This window comes from Buceros rhinoceros, unplaced genomic scaffold (assembly GCF_000710305.1).
Source record: "Buceros rhinoceros silvestris isolate BGI_N320 unplaced genomic scaffold, ASM71030v1 scaffold13017, whole genome shotgun sequence".
Taxonomy (NCBI): Eukaryota; Metazoa; Chordata; class Aves; order Bucerotiformes; family Bucerotidae; genus Buceros; species Buceros rhinoceros.
This window is the reverse complement of record NW_010421621.1, coordinates 1-22809: the sequence shown is the minus strand read 5'-3', so window position 1 is coordinate 22809 and position 22809 is coordinate 1. Positions and strand designations below refer to the sequence as shown.

General features: G+C 39.7%; 1 protein-coding gene across 1 annotated transcript in view; it reads left to right on the top strand.

The window, feature by feature from the left end:
* Positions 1-22404, top strand: part of LOC104496600 (titin-like) — a gene marked incomplete at its 3' end in the record, with an annotated part of 37978 nt that extends 15574 nt beyond the window's left edge. Inside the window, exons 27-64 of the mRNA XM_010139744.1 lie at positions 97-384; positions 584-862; positions 966-1244; positions 1386-1664; positions 1758-2045; positions 2181-2468; positions 3303-3584; positions 4307-4585; positions 4704-4985; positions 5119-5397; positions 5516-5803; positions 6017-6295; positions 6399-6677; positions 6755-7033; positions 7168-7455; positions 7622-7909; positions 10529-10810; positions 11074-11352; positions 11465-11746; positions 11871-12149; positions 12642-12929; positions 13079-13357; positions 13452-13730; positions 13829-14107; positions 15014-15301; positions 15455-15742; positions 16252-16542; positions 17270-17557; positions 18562-18654; positions 18774-19056; positions 19297-19480; positions 19816-19905; positions 19988-20255; positions 20353-20613; positions 21186-21395; positions 21504-21581; positions 21697-21723; positions 22357-22404. Coding sequence (XP_010138046.1) covers positions 97-384; positions 584-862; positions 966-1244; positions 1386-1664; positions 1758-2045; positions 2181-2468; positions 3303-3584; positions 4307-4585; positions 4704-4985; positions 5119-5397; positions 5516-5803; positions 6017-6295; positions 6399-6677; positions 6755-7033; positions 7168-7455; positions 7622-7909; positions 10529-10810; positions 11074-11352; positions 11465-11746; positions 11871-12149; positions 12642-12929; positions 13079-13357; positions 13452-13730; positions 13829-14107; positions 15014-15301; positions 15455-15742; positions 16252-16542; positions 17270-17557; positions 18562-18654; positions 18774-19056; positions 19297-19480; positions 19816-19905; positions 19988-20255; positions 20353-20613; positions 21186-21395; positions 21504-21581; positions 21697-21723; positions 22357-22404 — 9468 coding nt within the window. The remainder of the gene's footprint in view (positions 1-96; positions 385-583; positions 863-965; positions 1245-1385; positions 1665-1757; positions 2046-2180; positions 2469-3302; positions 3585-4306; positions 4586-4703; positions 4986-5118; positions 5398-5515; positions 5804-6016; positions 6296-6398; positions 6678-6754; positions 7034-7167; positions 7456-7621; positions 7910-10528; positions 10811-11073; positions 11353-11464; positions 11747-11870; positions 12150-12641; positions 12930-13078; positions 13358-13451; positions 13731-13828; positions 14108-15013; positions 15302-15454; positions 15743-16251; positions 16543-17269; positions 17558-18561; positions 18655-18773; positions 19057-19296; positions 19481-19815; positions 19906-19987; positions 20256-20352; positions 20614-21185; positions 21396-21503; positions 21582-21696; positions 21724-22356) is intronic.
* Between the last annotated feature and the right edge of the window lie 405 nt (positions 22405-22809).

The window sequence follows — 22809 nt, the reverse complement described above, 5'->3', positions numbered from 1 at the left end:
TACAAAAGCTTTTGTTTGGTCATGTGCTCTTTCCCTTCTTTCATTCCTTCCCTCCTTTTCTCTCTAACCATGGCTTTATTATGTTCTCTTATGCAGATCGAATCATTCCTCCTTCTTTTACAAGAAAACTAAAAGAAACCCCAGGTGTTCTGGGTTCCTCAGCACTGCTGGAATGCAAAGTGTCGGGTTCACCTCCTATTTCTGTTGCCTGGTTCCGAAATGGACTTAAGTTAGTCAATGGGGAAAAACATCAAATCTCCTATTCAGATAATCTATGTATTTTAGAAGTGAATTCACTGAATGATTCAGATACTGGAACTTACAGCTGCAAAGCTACAAATGTAGCTGGTTCAGATGAATGCAGTGCTGTATTGACCGTACAAGGTCAGTATATGATGATCAGGAAACTCTGAGATATTCTTTTATCTTTCTCTCTTGAAATTGCCTATGGTCTTTCGTAAATACACTGGAGGAAAACTATTGACTGGAAAATAGATTTTGTTCTTTATCTTCAGGTGTTTGAAACTGCCAAGGTTATGCTGCAGCAACCTGTCTTATATCTCTTTTTCTCTTGTGTGTTTAGAACCACCATCTTTTGAGAGTACACCAGAGCCTCTGGATGTCTTGCCAGGAACAAGTATCACTTTTACATGTGTTATCAGAGGAACCCCTCCTTTTAAGGTGAACTGGTTTAGAGGGGCCAATGAGCTTGTGCCAGGGGACAAATGCAATATCTACTTGGAGGACTTCATTGCAGAACTTGAGTTATATGATGTAACTCCTCTCCAAAGTGGAGAGTACACTTGTCTGGTGACTAATGATGCTGGCAGGGCAAACTGTACAACACACCTTACAGTAAAAGGTTTGTAAAGATTGCATACCTCTATATATCTTAAAATATTGTTTCCTTCCCTCCTCCTTTGTCTGGTTGTGCTCAACAGTTGTGACTTCTTACCCTTCATTAGAACCAGCTGTTTTTGTGAAGAAACTGAGTGATCAGTGTGTGGAGCCTGGCAAGCCCATCACCCTGGAGGGCACTTTCACAGGCAGCCTGCCCATCTCTGTGACATGGAAGAAGGATGGCCACACCATCACTCAATCTCAGAAGTGTAGCATCACCACTACAGAGAAATCCTGCATCCTGGAAATACTTGACAGCACCAAAAAAGATGCAGGAGAATACACTTGCCTTGTCGAAAATGAGGCAGGAAGAGATGTTTGTGAGGCTGTAGTCTCTACCCTAGGTGTGTGCTCCCTTTGCTTCTTTTTCTTTCAAGTGTGTGCTGTACAAGGCTTGGCACTATAATGAGCCTATCTAATTGCTCCTTTTTTTTTTTTTTTTTTTTTTTTTTTTTTTTTTTTTTTTTTTTTTTTTTTTTTTTTAGAACCTCCCTATTTTGTTACACACTTGGAACCTCTTGAGGTGTCAGTTGGGGATTATACAACATTGCAATGCCGAGTTGCTGGAACACCAGAAATCACTGTGTCTTGGTACAAAGGTGATACAAAACTCAGGTCTACTCCTGAGTACAAAGTGTTCTTTAAGGACAATGTTGCTACACTTATTTTCAACAAAGTGGTTAGCAACGACAGCGGAGAATATATCTGCAGGGCAGAAAACAGTGTAGGAACTGCATCTACAAAGGCTCTCTTAACAGTTCAAGGTGATGGTTTTAGAAATTCTTTTTCTCTTGCAAAGCTTTTTTTAAAAAAATTGCTTCCTGTGACATATTTATCTTTTACTTGCTTTCTTCTAGAGCGCAAACGACCACCTTCCTTTGCAAGAAAATTAAAGGACACTGAGCACCCTGTTGGTTTACCCCTTAAATTTATGTGTCGGCTCAATGGCTCAGAACCCATTACTGTGACTTGGCATAAAGATGGTGTGCTGCTAAGTGATGATGACAATTTGCACACATCCTTTTTAGATAATGTTGCAATGCTGCAACTGGCACGAACTGAAATGAATCACACCGGGCAGTACTCCTGCACAGCCACCAATGCTGTGGGCACTGCCACCTCAAGTGCTAGACTCACAGTAGCAGGTGTGTGGCTTACAAAACTTTTGCCTGGATCACAGGCTTCCCCTTCCCATTTCATGCATGTGATGGTATCTGCATGTTGAATTAGCTGTTTCATGAGGTATGAGTATTACATACATGGTTTTCTTGTGTTTCTAGAACCCAAGCAAGCACCTGTCTTCGACATCAAACCAGAATCTATTGATGTGCCTTTTGGAGAAAGTGCTGACTTTGAATGCCATGTTACTGGAGCCCAGCCAATGCACATCACCTGGTCCAAGGACGGTCGGGAGATCCGAACTGGAGGAAACTTCAGTATTTCATTTGTAGCCAACACAGCACACCTTCGAGTGCTCAGAGTGGGTAAAGGAGACTCTGGCCAATATACTTGCCAAGCTAGTAATGAAGCTGGGAAAGACTTTTGCTCAGCCCAACTCAGTGTCAAAGGTATTAAGTCACCTATGTGTGTTTTCTTTTTCTTGGGTAAAGCAATGTCTTTGTTACTGAGTCTTGTCTTCCCAGTTTGGAAATACATAGAAAGTAGCTTTTCAGAAAGCAGAAATATACCACGTGGTGACCTTCTATCATAGTGCATGACAGTAGAAGCCTGTGTGCCTGCAAAATCTCCAAGGGAAATGTCCCCCCTGTGAAGCTGTTTGTATGGAGATTTGCACTCACCCTGATTTTTACCTTGTCACTAGTACTTCAACTGCAGTCACAGTGGTATTCACATGTAGGAATTACTATATACGGAAAACAACTACCTTGCATTTGTAGGCCAGCATTGCTGACTCTCAAATTTGCTGAAGATTTCAACTGGAGTTCTAAATTACTGATTTAATCTAGACTATGAATCACTCAACATTCTTCATGCAGAAATACGTTTTAAAGCTGTGTAAACAATTGAAATTATCCCTACCGTTTTTCTGCTGCCCCTGGGGGTGAAGAGCTTGTCAAATCTTTTGTGTTGGCCTGGAGATATTTTTGTCCCTCAAAGGTAAGAGAAAAATTTCTTTTGAGTCAAGCAATTGTCCTTTGCTGTCTGACACAGTAGGCTCCAGAGCCGACGGAACATAGTTTTAGTTGTTGTTGTTGCTGCCTTTTCTCCTGTCTTCTCTTCTCCTTGAGAGAAAACTCTGGTTGGGGATACAACTAGCTGCTGTAGCAAGCTTACTTTGTTGTGCCCCAGTACTCTTGTGCTCTCCATAGCTCTTGCTCTGTGCTGTAGATTCCACATGGCAAACAGGTATACTCTCACTCTCTACATATTCTGTTCTGCAGAACCACCCAAGTTCATCAAGAAGCCCGAAGCTTTGCGGTTCGTGAAGCAGGGGGACACAGTTCAAGTTGAATGTAAAATCAGTGGCACACCAGAGATCAGAATCGTGTGGTACAAAAATGACCAGGCACTCCAGGCGAGCAACAGGCTCCACATGTCCTTTGTAGACTCCGTGGCAATGCTAACCATCTTGGGTGCCAGCACTGAAGATGCTGGTGATTACATATGCGAAGCCCATAACTCTGCGGGCACAGCCAGCTGCAGCACTTCAGTCGCAGTGAAAGGTTAGCAGCATTGCTCCACACACCACCAGAATCTCTGGCTTCTGGGCCCGCTCCTAGCTGCACATCCCCCTGGACAGAGAGCTGCTGCTGGGGCAGTGTCTCTCCAGATGCTCTCACATTCAAATGCTGCTGTGCTTAAGAGTAGAGAGACCAGGGAGGAAATAGTGGTGGGTGTTCAACACTGTGTCGCCGTTCCCTCATCTCTCCATTTAAGTCAATTGCAAGCTGAATAAGGCAAGTCAGCTCACAAGGAAAGCACAGACTTGTTGGAACACCAGCTATGGTGGGGGAGCTGGGCATACTTTGCAGCTGTCCCTCTGCCTCCTCTTTATACACAGTGAACCTGGTATGAATGACATTTAAGATGGAAGGGGAGGCCTCACTGATGACAACTTTCATGACTGGAAAGAGGCAGGGAAAGCTGGACTGTGGTCCTGGAGAGAGGGAAGGGCAGCTCTGGGGAGGGGCATGGAGCACAGACTCCAAACAGGTGTAGAAGTGTCACAATTTCTGCCCTTGAGACTCTGAGTGCTGGGATGGCTTGCTGGGGGGTGCCAGAGGCTCAGCTTTTTTTAGAAGTGAGGCCACATATTTTGAAGCTAAATATGGGTTTACAAAAATAAGTTTAGGCCCCCTTCCTGAACACGTTGCCTCCTCTTACCATACAAAAATCCACCCGGGGAAGTAGTCTCACACATTATGATGTGATTCTTCTTTTATAGAACCACCTGTTTTTAGCAAGGTGCCAAGCCCTGTGGACACACTTAAAGGCTCAGATGTTATGCTCCAGTGTGAGATAGCAGGTACTCCACCCTTTGAGGTGGCTTGGTTCAAGGACCGGAGGCAGGTCAGGAGCAGCAAGAAGTTCAAGGTGACAGCAAAGCACTCCATTGCCAGTCTTCATATTCTCAATCTGGAACCTCAAGATACTGGAGAATATCAGTGCAAAGCTATGAATGAGGTGGGAAGTGACACTTGCACCTGCCCAGTGAAATTCAAAGGTTTGTATGCAAGAGGACCAACACCATCACTGGCCTCTTTTCTTGATCTTCTGGCTGTTCCTCTTCCAAGCAGGCATGCGTAATTAACCCTTCTCTGCCTACTTGTTTTTGCTATCAGAACCCCCACGCTTCGCCAAGAAGCTGAGTGACACTGCAATCTTCATTGGGGAGCCAACAGCCCTGCAGGCAGTGGTGGAAGGATCCCCACCAATTTCTGTTGTCTGGCTTAAGGACAAGGGTGAAGTTATTAGGGAGAGTCAAAATGTCCAAATGTGGTTTATGGACAACATTGCAACTCTTGAGATTGCCAGTGCAGAGGGAACTGACGTTGGGAAGTACATCTGCCAGATCAAAAATGATGCTGGCATGCGAGAGTGCTCTGCCTTTTTACAAGTCCTAGGTGGGTATAGCCTGCTTCACAAGTACTATATCTTACATCTTGCACAATTGCCTCTACCAGTCTTTGCTTTCTGCTTATATCCTCTGCTCACTTGTATGTGGGTGAAATACCAACCCCTCCCTTCCTATTTCAGAACCGGCAGTCATCTTAGAGAAGACTGAGCCAATTACAGTAATGGCTGGCAATCCTTTTACCTTGGAGTGCAAAGTAGGAGGAACACCTCAACTTATCACCAAGTGGTACAAAGATGGCAGAGAACTAAGGAGTGACCGCAAATACCAAATTACTTTTTCCAACAATATATCCACTTTGAAAGTCTTTTCTGCAGACAGGGGAGACAGGGGCTTGTATACTTTTGAGGTGCACAATGAGGTGGGGGAGAGCAGCTGCACTTCTTCAGTTGATGTTTCAGGTCAGCTCTATGTCTGTTGTTCACACTTATCTTTAAAGAAAGCTTTTTTCCCTCCCTTTCCTTTCCCCAGAAAAAAACCAACACTTTTCTTCCTATTCCTCTGCACTGTCCTATTTAGATCGTCTTGTTCCTCCTTCATTCTCAAGAAAACTAAAGGAAACAAATGGGGTGCTGGGATCTTCAGTGCTTCTGGAGTGCAAAGTGTCTGGCACACCCCCCATATCTGTGGCATGGTTTCAGGATGGGAATGAGATTGTTAGTGGAGAAAAATATGAAATCTCATTCTTGGATAACATTTGTACTTTGAAGCTGAATGCCCTGGATGTCACAGATACGGGGCCGTATACCTGTGTGGCAGCTAATGTGGCTGGATCTGATGAATGCAGCGCCTTCTTGACTGTACAAGGTCAGTGGAAGGACAATACAACCCCTTCATCAAAATTCTTCTTTCCTCTTCTCTTCCTTTCCTCAGTTTTCCCATGGTTTCTTTTTCATTTTTTTTCTGTTGTCTCCCTCTTTCTCTTTTTTTTTTTGACTCGAACCAGCCCATTTCCCCCCACCCACAGCAACTTTCCTATTAACATCTTGCTCCTCTTTCACTTCTTTGCATGATCCTTAGAACCACCTTCTTTTGTGAAGACACCTGATCCCCAGGAAGTTTTGCCACGATCAAGTGTGACATTCACCAGCTACATCAAGGGCAGTACTCCCTTTAAAGTGACCTGGTTCCGAGGCATCAAGGAGCTGGTGCCAGACAGCAACTGCTCCATCTCTCTGGATGAGTCTGTGGCACAGCTGCAGCTGTACAACGTGGAGCCAGACCACAGTGGGGACTATGCCTGTATGGTCACAAATGATGCTGGCAGTGCCTCATGCACAACCCAACTCTTTGTGAAAGGTGTGTTTATGTGTGTGCTGTATGCACAGGTATCTCCCATCGTACTCTGCCTACAGCACTGCCACGTTTGTCCCTCTCATTACTGATCTATGCCTCCCCACAGAGCCTGCAGTCTTTGTGAAGAAATTAAGTGATTTCGGTGTGGAGCAGGGGAAGTCCATTGTGCTGGAGAGCAGCTACACAGGCACCCCTCCCATCTCTGTCACCTGGAAAAGAAATGGCATGCCCATTGCTCAGTCTCCACGCTGCAGTGTCACAACTACTGACAAATCTGGCATTCTTGAAATCTTCAACAGCACCAAGAGTGATGAAGGCGAATACACCTGTGAGGTGGCAAATGAGGCGGGTGGGGATGTTTGCCACAGCCTGGTATCCATCTTAGGTACACATTGCCCCTGATACCCCTAAGGCAACGCAGTAATGCTCTGCCTCTGCTCACTATGCTCTCTCCTTCCCTAGAACCACCATATTTTGTCACACACCTGGACCGTGTGGAGGTGAAGGTTGGCGAGCCCTTGATCTTAAAATGCCAGATTGGTGGTGCACCAGAAATCAAGGTGTCCTGGTACAAAGATGATACCAAGCTCAGATCAACGCAGGCTTACAAAATGCACTTCAAGAATAATGTGGCAACGCTGGCATTCTCCACCGTGGAGGACGGTGACATTGGAGAGTATACCTGCAAAGCAGAAAATAACGTTGGCTTTGCCACCTCCACAGCTTTGCTTGTTGTTAAAGGTGATGGGCCCCTCTTTCCTGGGGTAGTTTGTACAAACTGTTGTCTACAGGGGTTCTTATTAATTTCAGAGTTAATTAATTCAAGATTGACAGATGGCTTTTTACTTACAGTGATGATTATTGTTGTTTTGCAGAACGTCAACTGCCCCCTACATTCACGAGAAAACTGAAAGACATTCAGGAGTCGGTTGGTGCCCCAGTCACATTTGATTGCCGCATAAACGGCTCAGAGCCTATCCAGGTGTCTTGGTACAAGGATGGGGTTCTCTTAAGTGACAGTGATAACGTGCAATCAACCTTCTTAAATAATGTTGCCACTCTCCAGATCTTGCAAACTACTATGGCTTACTGTGGCCAATATACTTGCTCAGCCCAAAACGCTCTAGGGACTGCATCCTCCAGTGCCAAACTTCTCCTTGCAGGTTTGTAGCTCACACTGAAACAAAGATCTTTTTTATGTCTTTGCTCTTTTATTTCTTCACCCTTTTTCGTGCTCTACCCATTTTATGGTGGCCAGGGAGCATGAGCATAGCATGGTGAGGTGAGAAGGGCTTGGTGGTGAGCTCTGCCATGCTTTCCTCTTTGCAGAACATCTACAACCTCCCTTCTTTGACATCAAGCCAGTTTCTATCAATGTGACGCAAGGGGAAAGTGCAACCTTTAAGTGCCACGTGACTGGTTCTGCTCCCATGAGGATTATTTGGACCAGAGACAACAGAGAGATCCGCCCAGGTGTCAACTACAAGATAACGCTGGTGGAAAACACAGCCAGCTTGACCGTCCTAAAAGTTGGTAAAGGGGATGCTGGACTCTACACATGTACTGCCAGCAACAGTGTTGGAAAGGACGCGTGTGCAGCTCAGCTGGCTGTACAAGGTATTGCTGTGCCCTTTAGTATTCATGAGGTTGTTCTTTGCAAGGCAGACACCTGGAAAACAAAGCCCTGAATGCAGACGTGTGAGACTAACAACCTTTACAAGAGGCTACACTGACATGTCTTATTTCATTAAAATATTACTGTTCTATTTAAATACTTATTCATCTTTCTCTGTTCTAGTACAGTGCGTGATTTGTCTTATCAAAGGGATTCTTTGACTGAAATGTTAACTCTTAATACTCTGTTGCACATTTACGAACAGCCCTGTTGGACAGCAAAATCTGTTGTCCTTAAAGTCTTCCTCCAGCAGTGATGTTCACTAATTTATCCAGGGGAGAGAAAGTAAACTGAGAGAAAATCAGTTCACTTATGAGAGTTAAATGTGCTTTTACTGGGCATGCAGCTCCTGCACAGAGTTTTACTCTTCCACAGAGGGAAAGCATTGAAAACTGATTTTCTAGACAGCAAAACTGGAGGATCTGAAGGCAGACTTGGTGACAAATATTTATTCCACTGACCTTTGCTTCTCCACATAGTTTGTGGATCTTGCATATGTCAATGATCTAAACTTACGACTGCGTCAAACTGTGTTAGGACAAGTGACACTTGTATATTAGTGTGATTTCCTCAGTGTAGGTGGGAACATTTATTTATAGCTGTTCCGGATATCTCATTCTTATTGATTTTATAAAAGAACAAGTGTAAAATACACTACTTAAATTATGCATGAGTTCAAATGTCCCTATCGGTTTAGTGCTTTTTTTTTTTTCCTTCTCCATTTGAATTTGGGGGTAAAAACCCCAAAACATTTCAAGAGTAAATGCTATGACTTTTATTCTCTAATACAAATAACACAAGAAGCTGAACTACCTCTGGCAAGATTTTGTAAGAACTGCTTGTCAGAGATATTATGTACATCTAGAATATATTCTGCTCATAGGGATTTTTCTTGATAGGGGTGGGAAGAGTGGGGCAGACAGAATTACCTGTGGATTCAATGGCAAGTAAGGATGCTGTTATTATGTAGCTTGACTTACAAAATCATTGAAAGATTGTAGCAAGAATTCTAACATCTTTGACAGATTTAAAGCTTGTTTCCACCAGAATCCCAGCACTGTTTACTATTAATGATAATATTACTGATAGGTTTATTTGACTGGAGTTACTATTTATAAAATGATCCCAACTGACCTTATTTATGTTCTTACTCTTCAACTCTTCATTCATAAAATCATGAATTATTTTTCCCCAGGATTATTCTTTTTTTATTCTAAACTTACACTGGCACTCACTTCAGTCCTTTAGAATTTGTACGATTTCCCCAGGATTGTATAATTAATGATGTTCACTGTTTGTCAGCCAGGTTCTATAGAACTTGGAAGGGCACGCTCTTTGTGTGTGTTGATTTGCACGTGTGTAATCTGAGCAGATGACGCACACAGCCTTTTGTTTGTAGAAATAAGATCTTTCATTCAATTGATCTGGAAAATCCCCCAGTTTTTAACTGACTTTCCCACTTTAACATCTAATGTTTCCAATCTGTATTTTTAAGAATTGCTTTAGGTTGTAGAAACTGCTTTACATTCTAGCTATATACCTTACTTGTATATCTTCATTTTTGCAAAGGAATGGAATGGGAGTGTGACTACTCAGCAACTGTTAGCCTGCACATAGATAAAAGACTCTTTGTCACAGTGAAATCTGATAGTGGATTATGGAGGATCCAAGAGGCCTTGTGTTAACAAGCTGTATTTTCTATTTTTAGAAACTCTAAGGAAGTTTTGTTACTAACAGCACAGGGTGGTCTGCAAATGTCTCACAGCCTGAAGTAACCCACAATAAAATAGATATTCTTCCTACACCTTACAGACAGATGCACAAAGAGGCACTTCATCCTGTTTTGCAGAGCGATTTGTTTGTTGTGCCCACGTTACCACCTCTGGGTTTTGCTGGTTATATCTTTGATCTCTGAACATTTAGTCCTGTGATTCTGAATCATCCATATGGTACTTCTGATGAAAAGCATGAAACCTCCACTCCTTTCTCTCCTTACAGAGCAAAACGTAACCATCCGGTTTACTTTTCAATCATAGGACACTTAACACCGATTTCTATAATACCAGACATCTCATAATTCTTCCCAGCACAATTATTTTGAACCTCTTTCAATTGCTACTTAAGCTCCTTGACTTTTATTCCTCACATGCACCTTTATGTTTGGCTTTGCAATAAATACATGAAGGGTTATAATGCAGTTAGATTTATTGACTATTTTAATTGTAAATAACATATTAAGATAAAAAACAGTTACTACAATGTTCAGCATCAATGCTTTTAATAATACTTCTTGGCTGAACAGTTTGGATTCTTGCGTTTCCATGAGGCATTTCAATTACTCATGTAAGGAGAAACTAACTGAAATGCAGACAGAGAATTTTTTTTGTTTCCTAATCTAGATTTTGGACCAACTTGAAATAATCTAAAAAAAATTTCATAGCAATGGGAAAATTAGAATGTTTGCGTAATTCCCCAAAGTTTACTTTTTCTGTTGCATATTTCCCTGCTTATCAAAGAATCAGTGCAGTTTAAAGAATCAGCTCCCTTTTTTGGCTTTCCAGAACCACCAAGGTTTATTAAGAAACTAGACTCCTCAAGACTTGTGAAACAGCATGATTCCACAAAGTATGAATGCAAAATAGGTGGATCTCCAGAAATCAAAGTCACTTGGTACAAAGGTGAAACAGAGATCCATCCCAGTGAAAAATACAGAATGTCCTTTGTGGATTCGGTGGCAGTCATTGAAATGTACAACCTCAGCGTTGAAGACAGCGGTGACTACACTTGTGAAGCTCAGAATCTGGCGGGTAGTGCAAGCACCACTACCTCACTGAAAGTGAAAGGTCAGAATCCCAGTTCTTTCCTTATCTTACTATGTATATAAGTCCTGCTTTGTGGAAAAGCCATTAAATCCCTCTTTCTTTAGTCAGAGAGGCCAAAACCTGTCTGAATAGATGGCAAATCTCTTGCCTCTTTGTTATGCTGTGGAAGATCTTTCTTGTTTATGGTTTGTCTTTGCTGTTCATCATCAGGACAGCTACTTGAATACTGTCCTTTAATCTCTTTTGCTCAAATGACAAACTTTACCAACCCCTTTTTTTTTCAGCACCCCCCATTTTTATCAAGAAGCCCCATCCAGTGCAGACCTTGAAAGGGTCTGATATTCATCTGGAATGTGAACTTGAGGGCACACCTCCGTTCCAGATTTCCTGGTCTAAAGACAAACGGGAAATTCGGAGCAGCAAGAAATACAAGGTCATGTCTGAGAACCACCTAGCTAGTATTCACATTCTCAATGTGGATACTGCAGATGTTGGTGAATATCACTGTAAAGCTGTAAATGATGTGGGAAGTGACTCCTGCGTTAGCTCTGTAACACTAAGAGGTTTGTATAAAGATTGACATCTTCTTGGCATATCGTTGTTCCTGTTATTCTCCTCCTACTTTTCCGCTCCTGGCATGTTTTTTTTTACTGTTAAATATCTTCTCTTAAATAGCACCACCAAAGTTTGTGAAGAAGCTGAGTGATCTCACTGTCGTTGTTGGGGAGTCGATTGAACTGCAGGCTGCAGTAGAAGGATCACAGCCCATATCTGTTCTCTGGTTAAAGGACAAAGGTGAAATCATTCAAGAAAGCGATAATCTTTGGATCTCCTACTCAGAAAACATTGCAACTATGCGGATTGGACATGCGGAACCAGCCGATGCTGGGAAATACATTTGTCAGATAAAAAATGATGCTGGAGTTCAGGAATGCTTTGCGACACTGGCAGTGCTAGGTTGGTAGTATGGGTTGAAAAAAACACAATGTGTTTTAAGATGCTTTAAATTTTCAACTTTTATGATGCTAATAACTACTGCATTGTTGTTTTGAAAAATTTTGTGACTTGCATCTCGTTGCAGAACCTGCAGTCATTGTAGAGAAGCCAGGCCAAGTCAAAGTTACGGCTGGAGACTCCTGTACTCTGGAATGCACAGTAGATGGCACACCAGAGCTTACTGCTAGGTGGTTTAAGGATGGGAATGAACTGTCCACTGACCATAAATACAAAGTCAGTTTCTTCAACAAAGTATCTGGGCTTAAGATCCTCAATGCAGGACTAGAAGACAGTGGAGAATATACTTTTGAGGTGAAAAACAGTGTTGGTAAAAGCAGCTGCACGGCTTCAGTGCAGGTTTCAGGTTAGTTGACTACTCGTTTTGAGTCACATCTGATTCCACAGTTCCTTTACAAAGCCTTTAGATATCAAACACTTTCTTATGACTGGCAGCCTGAGAAACTCATTGCTTGTATAATCTTTGGAGCACTTGGCATTCCACTTTGACAATCATCAAGAATAAATGCCTATCTAACCTCTGAGCACCAGGAGTTTTTGAAAAATCTTGATCTCTTCAGCTTTAATCCTCATGCATTCCGAGACAGCTGGTGCAATGTTGTTGCTTATGAAAAAGAAATGCAAAAATAAAAACTGTCCCTCAAAAAGTGTGAAACAAAGCTCCAACATGTCCTTAACCATCAACTATCTATTTTTTAATGACTTCAGTGTGTAAGAGCAGACTGCTAAAGCAGATATATTAAAAGAAAGTTAACTGGTTTTATTATGCATGGGGAACTTCCTGCATTCTAATCTCCTGTATGGAAATTTTTATTACTTTTTTTTCCAACAAATGCAGATCGCATAATACCTCCTTCTTTCACAAGAAAACTGAAAGAAACATACGGTCAGCTGGGTTCTTCTGCTGTGCTGGAGTGCAAAGTTTATGGGTCACCGCCTATTCAGGTTTCCTGGTTTCATGATGGAGAAGAGATTACCAGTGGAGACAAGTATCAGGCTACCCTTACAGACAATACCTGTTCTCTGAAAGTGAATGGACTTCAGGAATCCGATATGGGAACTTATTTGTGCGCAGCTACTAACATAGCCGGGTCTGATGAATGCAGCGCATTTTTGAGTGTTAGAGGTCAGTATCAATAAGAAGCCAGAGACAGAGAGCACAAATTCCTTTTCCAAAATACCCCCCGTTCTTCGCTTTGTTACATATTTTTGTTTACTATGCTCTTCATCGAAAGTTCAAATGGTACTTCTTCTCTGTTTTATTTGTATGCTTAGAACCACCATCATTTGTGAAGAAACCTGAACAACTGAATGTTTTATCTGGGGCAAACATAACCTTTACCAGTATCATCAAAGGCTCCTCTCCACTGGAAGTTAAATGGTTCAGAGGTAGTGTAGAGTTAGTATCAGGACACAGTTGCAATATCACCTTGCAAGATTCAATTGCAGAACTGGAACTGTTTGATGTACAGCCGCTTCAGAGTGGAGAATACACCTGCCAGGTCTCTAATGAGGCAGGGAAGATTTCTTGCACCACACATCTTTTTGTCAAAGGTTTGTCCAGACTACTGTTTCTTATGTTTCTTTTACATCTGAAAATGATCTCTTGGCTTTATTTAACTTGTTTTCTTACCATTGTTCATTGTAGAACCAGCCAAATTTGTGAAGAAGGTGAATGATTTGAGTGTAGAGAAAGGGAGAAATTTAATCTTGGAATGCACATATACGGGTACCCCACCAATTTCAGTGACATGGAAGAAAAATGGAGTAAAAATAACACACTCTGAAAAGTGTAGCATCACCACTACGGAAACATCTGCCATATTGGAAATCCCTAGTAGCAAATTAGAAGATCAGGGGCAATATTCTTGTCATATTGAAAATGATGCTGGACAAGATAATTGTCGTGGTGCAATCACGATATTAGGTGCGTCAAGCCACCATCATGTCATCAATTGTTATTTGAACTACTAATGGTCATTGTGCAATACTTTTTCATGCTAATGGTGTGTGTTTGTTCTTCAGAACCACCTTACTTCATTACACCCTTGGAGCCGGTGCGGGTGACTGTCGGGGATTCTGCATCCTTACAGTGCCAGGTTGCTGGAACACCAGAAATGATTGTATCATGGTACAAAGGCGACACAAAGCTGAGAGGAACTGCTACTATGAAAATGCACTTTAAGAACCAAGTTGCCACTCTGGTTTTCAGCCAGGTAGACAGTAGTGACAGTGGAGAGTACCTCTGCAAAGTGGAAAACTCTGTTGGGGAGGCTACCTCATCATCTTTGCTGACAGTTCAAGGTGAATATTTATGAACAGGAAAATAGCCCATTTTTCTTAAGTATGCTCTACAATTTTGAAAAACAAATATGAGGGGCAGGCACAGGCAGGATGCAGGAACAACCACAAAACCACAGACGAAATGCAGAGTAAATTTATTCTCATTGTCTCACAAACCCCAGAGGACCTCTGAAAAAAGACCTGGGCAGAGGCACTCAAGCGGGAGTGCAGGTGCCGTGGAGCTCTGCCCACGCTACAGAGCAAAAGATTTTGAACCTGCTGCTTTTTCCTGTGTATCAGGGATATTTTTTTTAGGCATTGTTTTCAACAGTGCTTTGATGTTTCCTGCAAAAAGGCAGGAATCTCAAGCATACAATTAGTATGATATATGCGTGTTTCGACACCCCAGCTGCAAGTCACTTGAGTGTGCTTATGGTTCTCCTCACTAATCTGTTGTTTTCTCACAACAAAGACTACCTGTTCTTTATCAAACCCTTTACTGTTTCTTGACATGTGAGATATCCCAAGGCACTGTCTCCTGTTAGCAAAGGCCTACCAGTAAAGTTAATCAAAATACATCTCTTACTGACCACAGCTCTTCTGTAGGGATACAAGCTTCTGCGTCTTCCTTCCCCTCTGAGGACATTGCTTTGTTACCGCTATTTAACCTGTGGGTTAAATAAGCTCACTGGGTATAACTGAGGATGGAATGATTGTATATTTTCCTGCAACTGTACGCACAGGTTGAAGCACGTGGTCTTTTCACATCAGATTCCAAACAACTGGTATGCTGAATAACATTTCTAATCAGAAGTTTTGAGCAAAAATCCAGCATACTCTACAGTATATTAGACAGTGATTATTGGTGAATACAATAGGTGCATATCTTCTGAAAGCCTTCACTGTAAAATATATCTTTTCTTACAGAGCGTAAACTTCCTCCTTCTTTTACACGAAAATTAAGAGATGTTCATGAAACTGTTGGCTTACCAGTTACATTTGATTGTGGCATCGCTGGTTCAGAACCTATTGAAGTATCTTGGTTTAAAGATGGTGCACGTGTGAAAGAGGACTACAATGTTCACACATCCTTCATAGATAACGTAGCAACTCTCCAGATTTTAAAGACAGATAGGAGCCTTATAGGGCAGTATACCTGCACAGCTACCAATGCAATTGGGACTGCTTCTTCTGTTGGCAGGCTTGTCCTTACAGGTCAGTGGGTTGTGAAATATTTAATGGAAATAGCTTAAAACTCACTTTTGCTTTGTATATGGATTCAATATTGTACAAATAATATTTTTTCAACAGAGGTTTAAACCAAATTGAGTTTTTAAACTGATGGTTTTTTTACCTTTCACTCTTCAGAAGGGAAGACTCCTCCATTCTTTGACATCCCACTTACACCTGTGGATAGTATTATTGGAGAAAGTGCTGACTTTGAGTGCCACATTTCTGGAACACAGCCTATTAGAGTCACTTGGGCAAAAGACAATCAAGAGATTAGAACAGGAGGAAACTACCAGATCAGTTATGTAGACAACAGAGCTCACTTGACCATCTTGAGAGCTGGCAGAGGAGACTCTGGAAACTATACGTGCTATGCTAGTAATGAAGTTGGAAAGGACTCTTGTACAGCTCAGCTGACTGTTAAAGGTACCCAATATAGAATACATTGTATATATATTCTTCTTCCTTTAATTACACAAAGAGTTAGGCTTATTGCAACAAGATAAATTTGAGAAAAACTTTTGAGGTCTAGCTTGAAAGTACCTGTCTGGAGATGATAAGGGAATTAGAAAGGGTCACTAACAACAGTGGGAGGAGAAATGAAAGAATATTTTCTTTGGCCTAGTTTCTTTATGGGCTTTGGCCTATTTCTTTCTTGAAAACTTGACAAAAATGACATTTGACTTAAATTAATGTAAGAGAATTTTTTCAAATACGAAAATCAACTTTGACAATAACTCTAAGAGCAAGACACATGCTGTTTATCTTGGCATATTTTAAGTTAAACAAAACCAAACCTATTTAAATGAGAAGAAATATCAATTCTCCAACATTAAAAATTGTATTGAAACACTCTCTTTAGAATTTTTAATTTCAAGTTTGATTCATAGAATTTCAATAGTATGTTCATTTTTCTCTTTTTTTTTTTTTTTCAGAACGAAAAACTCCACCTACTTTTACTAAGAAACTGTCTGAAGCAGTAGAAGAAACAGAAGGGAATGAACTTAAACTTGAGGGCCATGTTTCTGGCTCTCAGCCTTTGACTGTTGTTTGGTATAAAAACAATCAGGAAGTTCATTCAAGCCCTCATTGTGAAATCTCTTTCAAAAACAATACCCTACTTTTGCATATAAAGAGTGTAGAGCAATCAGATGCTGGTTTATATACCTGTAAAGTGTCCAATGAAGCAGGAAGTACATTGTGTACATCTTCTGTTGTTGTCAGAGGTTAGTTTAAGTCTTATTTTTCTTTGCTTCTTACTTTTCTTTGTCGTATGTTAGCTGCAAATATACAGCTTCTATCTTCTGAGTTGCTTTTAATTATCTTACCAGCAGTAATTTGTCCTAAGGTGGAAAAGGTGAAACTGAGATAAACTACAAAATCAAAGAGTTCTTTAAATTTTGTGATTAAAATAAAGCAGCATTTTTGTTGGAGGGAGGGGCTTCTTTACTTTTTCATGATTTGCTATGACCGATCTAAAGTGAACATTGAAATTCTTTAGTGACATTTTTGTTGAATTTTTAATCATTCTGTTTTCGTGGAATAACTGTTTTTCTGTGCAGTTACATGTAACCTCGTGCAGCCTTGACAATATGTTGTGGCAGCATGGCACTTCATCATACTACTCTTGCAGGAGATTTCATATATGTTTCTTTACAGGTGCTTATATAGTTTTACAGCCTAATAGCAGTGGTTTAGTTCTTATATTATTTTTTGCATGTGAATGTTCTTGCTGCTTGGAGAAAAGGTATTTCTTGCACGTTTGCATAGAAAACAAACTCTTTTGATATTTATTCCATTTTCTAAAATTAAGATTGACATTCTCAGACTTCTGTTTATCCTACTTCATTCCTTGTGTTGTCTTCTTAAGAATCACATGCATCTCTTTGTCTCTTGCATTCTTGATAATACTTTCCTTCCTCGAGTATTCACGCAAGCATTTTCGTATTACAGAACCTAAAAAGCCTCCAGTTTTTGACCAACATCTTCAGCCAGTAGCAGCAGAGGAAGGTGATACTGTACAGCTCAGCTGCCATGTCCAAGGGGCACAGCCGATCCGGATTCAGTGGCTGAAAGCAGGAAGGGAAATAAAAGCTTCAGACAGATGCAACTTCAGCTTTGCTAATGGAGTAGCTCTTCTGGAGCTTGTTGGAATTACAAAATCTGATTCAGGAGAATATGTATGCAAAGCTTCAAATGCAGCTGGCACTGATACTTCTAAATGTAAAGTGACAGTTAAAGGTACAGTAACATGGAGAAAATCAGGGCATATGATTGAAATTTTAAACAGAATTCCATCCTTTGTTTTCTTTGGAAAACAAGTGTTAATAATCCAATAGCAAATGATTATTATCTCTTAGTTCTTTGCAAAGCTGTACAACTTGGGAAGACAGTATATTTAACAATAATTTATATATAAATAACAACATAAACAGAGGGAGATCAGTGTCAAACCAACAGTATATTCTTACCAAAAAGATTAAGAATTTAGTTTCTAAATCTAAACACCAAATTTAAGAAAAAAGCAAGTTAAATGAGTGAAATTACTTGGACATGCATATTTTACAGAAAACATGGAAACAATGGTGTTTATTAAAGGAAAATACAAAAGGAATTTGATTGAGATTGTGGCCTTAGAGACTAATTGCTTCAGGACTGTTACAACTCTAAAAGACATTTTGACCTTTTAACTGAAAAGTAAATATTGTCTAAGCATGAGTCCTTCCACGTAGATCTTGCCTTACCGTTGCATATAAGACCTAAGAGTTCAGTAGTATGCAGAAATAATGTCCTTTTCACTACATGGATAGCCACAAGACTAAGAACTATGCAAAAGAAAAAAAAAAAGAATTTAACAGATCAGTGATAAAAAAATGCACGTAACTGAGGGTGAAATTTCCCGAATTAGACAGAAAAGAGAATACCTCACTAAAAACGGATCCATTATAGAAAATGAGGCTCCTTATTTGCATAGCCATCTTTGAATTTTAATCCATGCAGAATATAAATGACTTGACTGAAGTTAATGAACAGCACAATATGGCCCACAGTATTCAGTTTCAGCCGGAAAGTGAAATACAAGTTCATTAAAACAATATAGAAGTATTTTTCATTTTTATCTCTTGCATAATAGTTTGTTCCACCTCTGTAATTAATTCATTTTTTTACAATTCCTTTGGAAGCATCATCAAGCATTAACTTAAACTATTACATGAAACCATCTATTTTAATTGTTTGTTTTTTAGAAAAACCAGCAGCTGCACCAGCAGCTAAGAAAGCAGAAGTGGAAGGAAAACTTTATTTTGTGTCAGAGCCTCAGAGTATCAAAGTCATGGAAAGTAAGAACCCTTTTCAAAAAATTTATTGTCTTTGATTTGCCTGCCCGTTTCGTTTGAGATTGTCCTTCTGTCATAGGCAGCTGGAAACACTTAGCTTCCTCATTTGCATTTTTCTGCAGAGACTATTGCTACATTTATTGCAAAAGTTGGAGGAGACCCAATTCCAAATGTTAAATGGACAAAGGGAAAATGGAGGCAACTCAACCAGGGAGGTCGCATTATAATCCAGCAGAGAGGAGACGAAGCCAAACTAGTAATAAGAGACACAATAAAAACTGATTCTGGCATGTACAAATGTATAGCTTTTAACCAACACGGTGAAATCGAGAGGAGTGTAAACCTACAAGTTGAAGAAAGGAAGAAAGAAGTTGTTGAAGGGGATCTCAGGGCAAAACTAAAAAGGTATATGGAAAGTTTTTATAGATTAATTTGCCATTAACACAGAAGAAACATTTTTTATTCTATATCTCAGATCAATATTAAATATTCATTAAATATACATAATTGTACCAAAAATAGAAGCACCTGACTAAACTAAAGGATTCCATTGCACATGGTAGTTCTAAGCTTGTCAATTTTTTCAATGAACAACTTTCTAGGATGAAGCATTGTATATTTAACTTATGTCATTGATTTGCATAGCACTCCAACAAAAAGGAAGGAAGAAGAAGAGGAGCAACCTATTGACATCTTGGAACTTCTCAAAAATGTAGATCCCAAAGAATATGAAAAATATGCTCGCATGTATGGAATTACAGATTTCCGTGGCCTCCTGCAAGCCTTTGAGTTACTAAAGCAAACCCAAGCAGAAGAAAGCCATAGACTGGTAAGATACAGCACGACTGCAGCATCGGCTTTGTTAGGACTAACACGGTTCCTTGAGCAGACTTGGCGTCCGTACTCTTATGTTACTGTGTATGCAGGAATTTCTGGTTCTTCCTTAGATCTTTTACTGAGTTCTCAATTTCTTACATAATCAAACCAAAGAAGAAGGAATGGGCCTTCTGACCATGTTCTGTCTTCACAGCTTGGCTGCAATTTTTAAGACTGGAAGATATGCTAATTACAGTACAATTACAGAAAAATTGGTGTAGAAACTAATTCTGTGTTGGATAAACATAGCTTGACATTAATCTTTGAGTATATCCTACCTTTTTACAGGAAATTGAGCTCACAGAAAAAGCTCGAAGAGAAGACCAGGAGTTCGATGAACTTGTAGCTTTTATTCAACAACGACTCTCACAGACAGAGGTAGCATATTTTTGGACTGATTTATGAAATATTCAAGCCTGTAACAGGGAACTTGAAACTAATTTAAAATAATATTTTTCAGCCTATTACTCTGATCAAAGACATTGAAAATCAGACAGTTTTAACGGATGAGGATGCTATCTTTGAATGTGAGATTAAAATCAACTATCCAGAAATTAAGCTTTCATGGTACAAGGGAACCCAGAAACTGGACTCCAATGACAAATATGAAATTAGAATTGAAGGTGATCGCCACACACTGAAAATCAGGAACTGCCAACTTGAAGATCAGGGAAATTTCAGAATAGTGTGTGGACCACACATTGCCAGTGCCAGGCTAACTGTGATTGGTAAGTGCACTTTTGAAGTATGTATTTGAATTAATTTACATGTTAATTATTCCACTGTCTGATGTCTGCTAAAATATGTGTTTTAACGTGCTAATAGAACCTGCAGTTGAACGGCATCTTCATGACACTACTTTCAAGGAAGGAAATACATGCACGCTGTCTTGTCAGTTCTCTATCCCAAATGCCAAGACTCAGTGGTATAGAAATGGGAGACCTATTAAGATAGGAGGGAGATACTCAACACAAGTCTCTGACAAAGTACACAAACTCATCATCAAGGATGTTAGAACAGAAGACCAGGGACAGTATACCTGCAAGCTTGACAATCTAGAAACAACTGCAGATCTGGCCGTTGAAGGTTTGTAAACGGATAAAGAAGCTCTTTATTACGGCAGTGCTAAACAGTTTCTGGATGTTCCGTTAACAGAACAAATGAAAATAAAATAAATTTCTTAAAGAGATATTCCCAAACTTGGAAACATACTAAAAAAATTAATTTTGTTTTCCTTTCTCTTTGAACGTTATGTGACATACTTGTGTAAGTTAGTATTTTCGACTAAATCACCATTACTAATGTCCCCTGGCCTTCAATCTGAGTCATGCTTGTTTTTTTTTCTTTTTCTCTGACACTCTTTTATTTTCCTTGGTTTTCCTCTTTCTTCTTAATTATTATTTATCTTTAATTTCTTTAATGTCTTCTCTTGTATAATTTGTCTGCACAGCAATCTTGTTATAGTTGTGCTCTTACGTCTTCTAATCTTCATTCTTACATAGAAAACTGGATAGAAGATGGAATCCCTTTTTCTTATTATACTTTTTAAGAACTACTGTTATTATCTCTTATTATAGTGTAGCTGTTATTACGAAAACCTAGCTAAATGGCCTGGCAGTGCATAACAATAAATATATATTTTTTGTTTCTAAAAACAGCCGAACCAATCCAGTTCACAAAGAGCATACAGAACATTGTAGTGAGTGAACACCAGTCTGCAACCTTTGAGTGTGAGGTGTCTTTTGATGATGCAGTTGTGACATGGTATAAAGGTCCCACTGAACTGAGAGAAAGTCCCAAGTACAGCTTCAGAAGTGAAGGTCGCTGTCATTACATGACTATTCACAATGTTACTGCAGAAGATGAAGGTAAAAATGCATGGAATATTTGTGCTGATGCCATTCTTTTACCTGATTTTGTTGTCTGCTTTTATAATGATAAAGGCATCTAAATATCAACATTCTTGACTGTTGCAGGTGTATATTCTGTAATAGCTCGTCTTGAACCAAGAGGAGAAGCAAGAAGCACTGCAGAGCTCTATCTGGTAACCAAAGGTTAGCAAATTTGTTAAACAAATTTGTGATCATAGACATCTGCAAATTTGTGAGTTTGAAACATGATTCCGGAAACATAAAATAGTCCTAAAAGAAATGTAATGTTCTTTTGCAGAAATCAAACTGGAATTGAAGCCACCAGGTAAAGATCATGGGCAAGACTGGCACAAGATCATGTCTACACTCTTTTATATTTTTTTATTTTCAAATGCTTTTTTCCTGGTTATTGTAAGTCAAACCTACACCCTGAAAAAATATTCCTCATCCATACATATGAGGAACTATTTATTATCATAAATAGTGGCAATGAATAATGTGGTAACTCCGAAATCATTGTACTAATGTGTCTGAGATCCTATTTTGTACAATATGGGAAGCCACATTCTCTAAAACACAGGATTTTATTTTTGTTTGAATGACTGAGGAATAGAACAATGAAAAGGTACCAATTAATAGATTTCTTCTGTACAACTGAAAAAAAAAAAAACAACCAAGGAGGTAAAATGGGTAGCAATCATTTCTTCATGATGTAAAATGATACTGTTTTCTAAATCCTTTTAAAAGCCTACTCAAAAAATATGAAAGAATTATTTAGAAATAAAATGAAACAGTGCTGAGTCTGGCCAGACTGGAAGATTATCTACTGGTCATCTAGCTTGAAGCTACAATCCTTGTATGCTAGAACAAGAAAGATTTGAAAGAATTGCTGTTCTTGGGGACAGCATGATCAAGTCTATTTGTTTAATTAAAACAATTAAACATTTTGATTTTCTAGATGTTCCTGATGCCAAGGTTGCCGTTCCACCTCAAAAACCAGCTGAAGGTAGGGTAACAAACCATATTCCTTCCACGGTGCTGTTTTATATATGCACTGAAGCAGCAGGCCAGTGGAAACCTCAGAGGAAAAAAGTCAGCTCAGTGACAAGATCTAGTTAATTGTGTCTAGAGAGCCATCACATGAGCTAGACTTGGCTTGGATAGGTTTGTTTTGCTGTGTGGCAGGGGAAAACTCTATACAGGCAGTGTTAGGAATAAAGCCTTTTCTCTTAAAAAAGAACTTGACCTTTTCATCTTGTTTTCTCTCAGTCTCTTGTTCATTTGATCTTCCTTTTATTTTCATTCTCCTCTTCTGATCATTCTTTATTTTCAACTTCTCTTCTTTTTTTTTGCCACAGAAATATCTTTTAAATAAGCTGTCTGAATTACTACCTGTTAGGGAAAAAATAAA